This window comes from Protopterus annectens, chromosome 9.part0, assembly GCF_019279795.1.
Source record: "Protopterus annectens isolate FY-2018-M chromosome 9.part0, PAN1.0, whole genome shotgun sequence".
NCBI classification, from domain to species: domain Eukaryota; kingdom Metazoa; phylum Chordata; order Ceratodontiformes; family Protopteridae; genus Protopterus; species Protopterus annectens.
The window spans coordinates 308,567,908-308,577,686 of NC_056743.1; the positions used below are offsets into that span (position 1 = coordinate 308,567,908).

General features: G+C 44.3%; 1 protein-coding gene across 1 annotated transcript in view; it reads right to left on the reverse strand.

Annotated features, from left to right (window-relative positions):
• LOC122810517 (inner centromere protein-like) overlaps positions 1-9,779 on the reverse strand; it is a 1,067,288-nt gene that overhangs the window by 420,096 nt on the left and 637,413 nt on the right. Inside the window, exon 13 of the mRNA XM_044082099.1 lies at positions 9,305-9,427. Coding sequence (XP_043938034.1) covers positions 9,305-9,427 — 123 coding nt within the window. The remainder of the gene's footprint in view (positions 1-9,304; positions 9,428-9,779) is intronic.

The following is a 9,779-nucleotide window of genomic DNA, read 5'->3' on the forward strand; positions in this document are numbered from 1 at the left end:
ACCACGTGTGCAGGGTGGGGAAGCAAAAACTGGGTCACCAATGCCTGGATCAGCAGCTGAAGAATTTCCAGATTTCCTCCCAGGTTTATTCACACTCTTGGTCCATCATGCCCATTTGTTTCCGGATTTCCTCGTGTCCATCCGCTAGTCATTAGACGAAAGGGCCAGTCTTGGGAGGGGTAGCTTCTGCCATACTGTGGTACCAAGGGGTGAAAAAGCTGCATGACCTTGCCTGTATACTTCAGTGGGGTTTTTTTGGCACTTTGCCTGCCAGTCATCAGCTCCCTCCGAGTCAAATGACCAATTCATTTATCATCACTGAGACAAGGGTCAGCTGGGAAGGGCCATCATTAAGTCAGCCCTCGGGGGTGGTATCAAGTTTTCTTATGGAGTCTTACCTCCTTTGCCTGCCCAACAATAGACCAACGGTGGATGTGTAGTAGGTGTCAATACTGCACAAGTCACTCATTTTCATTAACGGTTGACATCGAGATTCCCTGTGCATCCCGAGAAGGCACCATATGGCAGTTCTAATCTCCACCAGGGAAATTCAGCCAGAGTGCACCTGGGCATGTGCACTCCTAACAGGATGGGCATACCCATCCTCTCCCATGCCTATGCCATCAAGCACCTAAGTTGGTAAATGAATTCAGGTTGCGTGGAACAGTCAGGTCACTATCAGACTAAACCACCAGCTCAAGCTTATCCTTCAAATTGTTGAAAGTTTCGTGTGAAGGATGATCCAAAGATTCCTCGAGTTCTCCTTTATGTCCTTTGGTATTATCTTAACCCTAAGGCAAGCATGGTGGTTAAAGACTGACCTTGTAACAGCTGTTGTAAAATTAGAAGTTATGTACTTACCATAACTAGCTATCTGTGTTGTCCATTTTCATTCCTCTTCACTAACTGGTCTCAGATCAGATATTGGATCTGACCAGGTTGCTTTCCAAGACTTGAGGATCAGAGTCTTGAGCTCTTCCCTCTACCCATAATGCACCATACCTTCAACTCCCCAGATTGAGTTTACTGCCCTACAACTGAAAAGATAATCAGAATTACAGAGAAAGAAAAGTATCTGAAGCTCAAAGGCTTCAGGCCAGGGGATGGATGGGTGGGACGTGAGGAAGAATGAAAATGGCCAATACAGATACTTAGATATAGCAAGTACATAACTTCTAAATCTGATGTCCTTTTCATTCCTCCTCACTAATGGGTCAGAGTCACCATCTATGCAATCCCTGGGTGGCCCTTTAGGAATGATGTGTCGGAGCATGGTCGAGCCAAAGGATGTCCTGCTCTTAGAAACAATATCCAACTTATAATGTGAAACAAAGGTAGGAATCTTAGACCAAGTGGCTGCAGCACACACGTCATCAATTGCGGATCTGGAAGAGAAAGTAAATGAAGTAGCCATAGCCCTGGTGGAACGAGCCTTGGGAGATCGGGCCAAGACTATACCTTTCTTAGAATAAATGAAAGAAATACAGTCGGTTATCCATTTAGCTAAATTAATTTTCGAAAATGCCTGTCTCCTTTTCAGCAAGCCAATCAGGACAAACAGATGAATGGAATTCCTACAATTCTGTTTTGTGGAGGTAGAAACGTAGTTGCCTGTGCACATCTAGGAGATGTAAAAGATATTCACCTTTGTTTGAAAATTTGGGGAAGAAAACTGGTAAGTGAATGGATTGGTTAATGTTGGACTCAGTGGACAACTTAAGAACAAATCAATCTTTCATGCCTGTGTGAAAAATTATGTAAGGAGGTTTGGCTGACAGAGCCTGAAGCTCCGATATTCACTTAGTGGAAAGTAGTAGATACCAAGACAGTTTTCCAAGAAAAAAAATTTCACGTCACAAAAATATGCTGGTTCAAAGGGCTTCTGGATAAGGCTCTGTAGTACCACTGCAAGATCCCCATGGGGGAGAAGGATCTTTTACTGGAGGTCTAAAATGAAAATCTCCCTTCATTAAAGCCTTACATAATTTGGAAAACAGAGAATAGCTTCTCTTCCCAGCATGAAAACTTGATATAGCAGCCAGTTGGAGTTTGATGGTGGAGAAACTATCTCCTTCCTGGAAAAAAAAAAAAAAAAAGTGTTGAGAAAAAGAACTGATGCTGTGGATTATTGAGAAAGGATCAATAATTATCCTTTGTTGCCCAAATTGAGAACCTCTTCCACTTGCTATTGGAGACCGTTTTTAGTGGAAGCCCACTGAGAGGCCAGGATAATGTCACGACCAGAGGGGGAAAGCCTGGACTTCCTTACAATTACTAGAATTGGAGAAACCATGCAGTCAGCTTTAGGGCATGAAGATCGGGAAGCGGTCTTTCTGACAGGTGAGATATGAGATCCTGTATGGAATCTAAGGCAGATACTTGAGGTGAGACCACACCTAGCAAGGCCAGAAAGAGGAATCACACCTGGCGAGGCCAGAAAAAGGCACGGAAGATTAAGGAACTCTTCAAAATTCTGGCTTTCTATAGAGCTTTCAGGATCAACGGTAGTCAGGGGCTAAGCATAAAAAAGACCCAGAGACCAAATCGTGGACTAGAGCATCCCTTGGTGACTCCCCCTTGGCAGAATCAGAGCAAATCACTTGTTGCACTTGAAATTGAGGTGAGAGGCAAAAAGGTCTCTACAAGGCTGGCCCAGTGGCTCAATATCTTGTTTGCTACTACCTGGTTGAGGGACCACTCCTGAGGAGTCAAAATAAACCCGCTGAGTCTGTCTACTAGAACGTTGGTTACCCCTGGAATGTGTGCTATCAGAAAATGGTCTGAAGGCATCACCCATTTCTAACCCTCATGGTCTCCCTGCAGAACAGGTAAGAATGAGTTCCCTCTTGTTTGTTGATGTACCAGACTACTGACATGTCTGTGCAAATCGCAATCTTCCCCAGAGGGAGAACATCCTGGAAGGCTTGCAACATAAGGACTGCTCATCTCTATAACACCGATATGCATTTTGGCCTCTGCAGGCGACTGCATGCTTTGGAATATCTTCCCTAGGAAGTGCTCTCCCCAACTCAGACTGGGAAGTGTCCATGGTCACTGTGGCTATAATAGGGGGAAGAGAGAAGCGTTGCCCAGAGACAGGTCAGATGATTGCAGCCACCACTGTAGATTTCTGCAGACCACAAACTGTTATGGGAGTAGACAGTGGGCGACTAAGAATGGTTCACTGAACATCTTGGATGACTCTTGTTCAAGTTTTTGAACTTCTCGCACTGTGTACTCCCTCTGCCTAAGTGGTATGTTAGGCAGTTTCCTCCTTGGACTTGGGAGGAGTTGGAGAAAAGGGAATGCAATAGCCTCTGGATATTATGTTTAGCACCCAGGTATTGTCTGTTATACTTGTCCAGGCATCCAGGTGCAGGGATAGATGACCCCCGACTGCTTCCAGAGATGCAAAGTCAGGCAGCACCCCAGGAGTGCTGAAAGGGCCCATCAGGGAAAGGTTCCCTGGAGCCCTGACTCTGCAGAACACCCCCCCCTCCCCGCCACTGGGGTGGCACCTGCCATTGAAACCTCCCCTCTACCTCTGCAGGAAGTATCCCAGCACAGGTCATGAAAACAGCCTTGCGACTTTCTAAACCAAGTTTTCTTCCCTCCTTGTTGGTTCCTGGAGAAGGCCCTCTGAGGAGTAGAAAACTTGATCCCACGGCAGACTGCATCTTTCTTGCTCGCTGTGGGTCAATGCATCTTTCACAGAAGGTCCAAACAAGGAGGTCCCATCAAAGGGGGCATTAATGAATGACACCTTGAAGGGTTCCACAAAGCCATATCCAGGCATGTTTCCTGATGGCTAAGCTTGTATAGGTTGCTCATGAGATGCCTTCCACCACATGCAAAGTCAACCAAATTGTGGAATTAGCGAGAGAAGAAAGTAGCCAGTTGGGGACAGACCAGACTTTTTTCAAGTTCTCCTCCGATTTGGTCTTGGCAAGAGAGTTGGATAATTCTAACTAGGTCTCTCTACAAATGGATGAAATGAATCAAACATTTCAATGACCTCAGTGTGAAGGTAGCCAAGGCATAAACGTGGTTTTCATTCTGTCCAATGCTCTAGACTCCTTGTTAGCCAGATGGACAGTGGAGCTGTGCTCCGCTAGCTCCTTCTTGGTGGGTGCTGCAACAACAATGGCATCTACAGGAACGCCAATGTCAGAAATGTCAGGAGCCCCCCAAACAGGGAGCTAAGTTATGGTGGAAAAACACCCCACCACCAGTAAAAAGTAAATACCAATAGCCCTGTAAGGGGCGAGTAATAGAGGGGAGAGAAAGAGAGAGACCGAGACAGACAAGGGGGATGGAGGGAGGGAAACCAGGACTGCAACAATGAATACACTTGAACATCTACATTTATGGTGTGTACACAGCTGTATTATGTTCTTTGTGTTTCACTGTTGCAGTCATCACACTTGGGTTGATTCCCAAAGCTGAAGAATGGGTGGAGGCAGTCAGTAAGAGTTGGGGCTGGCTAGTATGCCCCGGTGGACTGCTGTTGCAAAACCCGCCCTGGATTAGGAAAAGATAGGCAGGTGGTAATGCTTGGTGAAGGTGTGAACAGAACTCCAGATAGCAGCTTCCAGAATGTCCCTGGTAGGGACTCCCCTGGGGAATGCTGTAGAGTTTGAAGTTGCCCTAGTGGAATGCGTTCAGAGCCCCAGAGGAGTGGTTTCCCTTGGTGTTTGTAACAGTAATGGCTATGGTGAGCTATCCATTAGATGGTTTGTTTGATATGGCCTTGCCCTCTGCCCCTGGTGCAAAGCTGACTAGTAACTGGTCAGACTTCCTGAAGGGCTTAGTCCTATCAAGGTAGAATCTGAGCTGTCTGCGCACGTCTAAAGAGTGCAGGATCCTTTCCCCTTTAATTTGATGATTTGGGAAAAAGGCTGGCAAACGGATAGCTTGGTTGAGAGCCACACTGGACACCACTTCAGGCATAAAAGTAGGGTTAGTCTTGAGGGAGACCCTGTCAGCATGAAAAATAATGAAGGGTTCCACAGCCATAAGTGCTTGTAGCTCAGACACACTTTCTAGCAGAAGTGATGGTCAGAAGCAAGGCAGTTTTCCAAATGAGGAAATTTAACTCTGCTGACGCTGCAGGCACAAAGGGGGGGGGGGGTAGCGTGAGTTTTTCCAGCACAAAGTTAAGGTCCCAAGCAGGGGTGGGGGCTCTTCTTGGTGGCCTTAAATTGTTAGCCCTTCTCAGGAACTGTTTGAAGAGAGGGTGAGAAGAGGGGTGGCTCATTGTTGTAATGAGCAGAGATGGCAGAGGCATGGATCTTAATAGAAGAGAAGGCTAGGCCCCATGTGGAGTAGGTCTGCTAAATAATCCCTGGTTCTAGTTTGAGATGGTCTGGAAAGGACCAAAGTTTTGGGGGGCAATGTCTACTGAATCTTGGAGGCTGCACTTGCAAAAAATCTTTGCCTGTCTGCATAGACTTAACCTTTTCATCCATCTTTTCTAGAACCTCTTCTGCTTTGGTTCCAAATTGTCCTTGTTCAAAGGAGCATCCAGTAATTTTGATATGACATGGTCTGGCAAGGTCTGCTCCTTAAGCCAAGCATGCCTTCTAAGTACAGAACCTGCGACTGCTGCCCTGCAAGATGCTTCTAGGGCGTCAAACCCACATTGCAAGGTATGCTTGCTGACTTGGCTTGCAGAATGCATAAGCTCCTGTAATTCTTTATTTTCTGCACAGCCAAGAAAGGTAGATAATTTTGGCTTAATAAGTTCCATAGTATGTTGCTGGTATTTCAGCATGTGGAACTGGCAATTTAATGCCCTAATGGCGAGAGTTGCAGAGGCGTATACTTTTTACCCCATCTGTCTAAAGTTCGGGAATCCCTGTCCGAAGGGGTGGGATTCTTAGCTGCAGTTGATTTTATGCCTTTAGTCCCTTGGGAGATGGCCTCTGGGTCAGCAGAAGGATTTTTGAAAATAAATTTGAGAGTCAGGGACTCTCTGTAGTACCGGTCTGGTTTCCTTGGAGCAGGGGGTAAAGTTTCAAGAGTTAGATCGAATTCCATAAAGACATCATCCACAACATCCAGAACAGGAGGGATAGCCAAGGGTCTATGCTGTGGCAAATCTAAAAATTCCCAGTCTCTCTTTTTGGACAGAGGATAATCCTGGCATTCCCAATGGAAATGCTCTCTCAACGTATGTAGGGTTTCACCAAAACAAAAATCCTCTGGTGGGGAAGCAGAAGGAATGGATTCCTCTGCATCTGAATCCTCATAAGCAGATAAAGGCATGTCTTCATATTCAGAAACCTCAGATTCGGACTCTTGGTCAGTTAAAGCTGCTGGGGACAGGTCTCTTCCTCTCAGCAGGGGAAGGCTGGCTTCCCCTAATCAGCATGATCAGGTCTTCTGCCATTTTAAGCATTTGAGATTGTAGCAAGGAAGCAGGTGCTTGAGTTGGAGTAGTCTTTTTTTAGGTGTAGCTCATTCTCTTGGCCTTAGAAACTGTAGTTTTAGACAGAATTGAACATGCGAAAGAAATAGTCAGTTTGGGTCGAATTGGTAAGTCGAAGAACTTCCTCGGAAGCTGATGCCTGCATAAGGGCTCCGGACCCATCCAAGGTAGAGACATCCGCAGGTTCCATAGTCAAAAAAGTGTCTCACGGCATACCTGACTCCGAACGGGTCTTGGTAGCGGCCTGTGAATCCATCGAAGTGGGCATCAAGGGCTGCGAAAGCACCTCACTGAGTACCGGCGAACTGGCGACTAGCTTAACGGAAGCATCGTCAGTAGTTTTGGACCTGTGCGGTCTGTCTTTATCCTTATGTTTTTTTCGGAAGATCGGTAGACGGATGGCTTACAGAAGCCATTTCGGAATACGGAGATCGAGAGCAAAAGTATTTAGTGACAATAAGGGCCCGACAACAAATAGGTCGGGCAATGAACAAAGAACAAAACCAACAGCGAGGTACATTGTGGTCTGGGCCTAAACAGCTGATGCAGTAAGAATGGAAATCTCGGTGTGGTATTTGCTTTCCACAAGCGAGACAAATGTTAACTTTTTCTGACATTGGTTAGAGCAAGAAAAAAGGATCCCCAACGGGATACTTAGCTTTAGAAGACTTTAGGATGATTCAATTTGGAAACGAAAACTCAGGTAGTCGCTGACTGGCACTCGTGCGAACTGATTCTGCTTCGGGCTCCTCAGCAAGAATGTAATGGCATCAGCTGCCTGTTTTTATACCCCTGACAACCTGATGTCAGTCCTGAAGCGACAGCAACCGACGCAGAAATACTAATTCTCTGGTATTTGGGCCGACTGAGGGCTACACCTGCAGGCAGATAACCCAAATGTGATGACTGCAACAGTAAAACATGAAGAACATGTGGAGGATTCAGGTAAAAAGCCCTTTAAAATGTTCCTGCGGTTGGCTAAAAATTGGGGATTGAAAGCCGCACACAACAAACTCCACATCTAAATGTCCTCGGCCTAGGCAATAGACGGACCGCTTTTGCTCATCAGAATTCGGGATCTTTTGCCCACAAGAAGTGCATCTCTTGAAACCAGTTGATTTCTCTGACATTATCACAGTTAGCGCGCACACACAGTAATAAGACCAAACAACCCAACTACTATTAACAGTCACAGTCAAACAACTATATAGATTATATAACAAATAACCTAAAATAGAAAGGCACACTTTTTTTTTAGTAAGACAGTAGAGTGCCAGCGCCAGAAGAAAGGAGAAACTGAGAAGTCCATAAAGCTAACAAAAACTATAGGAGGAAGGCAAAACCAAGAATAAAGAATTTAAGACTAACAAATGTTTAGAAAAGAATTTTGCACTTATCTCTCAAAAGACACACCAACACCACTAGCTAGAGACTGGAACCATATCTGGATGCAACATGTGGCAAACAAGATCTGGGCAGGTGAAGGTACAGTGCATTATGGGTAGAGGGAGGAGCTTGAAATTTGGAAAATAAAGTCTTGGAAAGCGGTTGAGTTGGAGCCGATATCTGAGCAGAGACCCATTAGTGAGGAGCACTGAAAAGGACATCAGATGTATAGTTTCATTTAAGCTTCACAACACTGGAAGAGCTGAACAGCTTTCAGGGTGTGTAGTTTTCAGTGATTCATCTTTAATTTCTACATAAAAGTTTGACGTATGAGCCAGACCTCAGACTGAAGCTCAATGTGTATCTGGTGATTTATGAACTTAAATGCCAAAGCAGCCAAAGTATAAACTCTCTCTCTGAATCCATCCAGGACCCTGCTTTACCTATCATTTGAAAATGTGTTCAGGCACAAAACTAGCTTACTTCTGTGCCACCAGGGAAACAGGTCTATATTACGTAATCGAGGAGACTTCTTCAAATACGTAATAATGACATCAAAAGACCGAAATCCCAAAACCACGAACGGCCACGTCCGCAAATTTTTTCTTAGAGAAAGAATTCAGTTGGCCATTCCCAGGGTTTACCCTTTACCCCAACGTACAGCAATCTCAGACTTGGAGTATTTAGTTTGGGGGGGTGTGGGGCATGGCCCCCCACGTCGGGGGGTGTGAGGGGCGAAGCCCCCCACTTAAATTATATTGGAATTGTGTGCACAGGTGATGAGCTAGCATGCTTGTGATAGCAAGAGCTTCAGAGAAACATGAATTGCAGAGGAAGGCAAAATTAACCCAAATAAGGTCATAAGTGCTGGATCAAACAAATAGAAAAATCATGACTACATTGTATCTCTTGACTGGGAAACGCATACAGAAACAGCTTTGTTACTACTTGCAATAATAATAATAATAAAATAAAAAAGTCAAATGCAATGTTCTGCAACTGTTTGAAAAACTGACTATGCTACTTGCCAACTACATCCAATGGGAGTTTTACACCATTTACCAAAATTACAAGAATTAGCCCAATGCCTACAATGGTCAAAACAAAAGACTAACTTGCTGGAAACACTGCGCTTAAAAATGACAAAAGTCTAAAAAGGAAAAACGTATTCATTAATAAATGACTTTCTAAGTGGTAATAATTGCTTAATGCTTGAACTTGGATGCAATAAAAATTGTCAAGGATTCTCATCTTGGTAGTGCAGATATTTTATTAAAATGGAATCTTAGTAAAGGAACGCTTCAGTGAACAAGGTAATATCAACTCTAAAAACTACTGAACTGGGTTTAAGCAAAGTCATAATTAAATTAACTTAGAATACAGCCTACTACAAGACTAAATCAAACTGTGCAACCTTCGCAGAAATGCACGAAAAATAGATATTAACATTTAATTGCACCAAATATATGTAAGCCCATTCATTCTTACCAACTGCAGCAGTTTCTGTTTGCGACTTTCTTCTTCCTGCCTTCTACGAGTTTCTACCTCCTCCATCTTTTTAGCTGCTACTTTCTTCTTAGCTTTTTCCTCAGCTAATCGCTCTTCTCTAATCTGAGAAAATAATCCAAGTGTTACAACTCACCACACAAGTGTTGCTTGAATTACTCACTAGAATAGTTTATAATAGACTTCCTATTACTTGCAGTGCTCCTAACGTTGGTTATAAAAAAATTTTGGCTTCCAATATCATGTCTCACAGCAGTAAATTCATATGGATTTTCTGAGAGGTGTGGTAAGTAGTTGCACTGACTCAACAGGTGCACACTGTTTGAAGGCAGAACATAAACTAAAGTTATATACTCACCATAATGATAGGCAAGTGTTGTTTCCTTCCTTCCTTAACTTATAGGTCTTGGATCCAACATTTAATCTGGCTTTGGCTACTTCTAAGCTCTGGATCTGG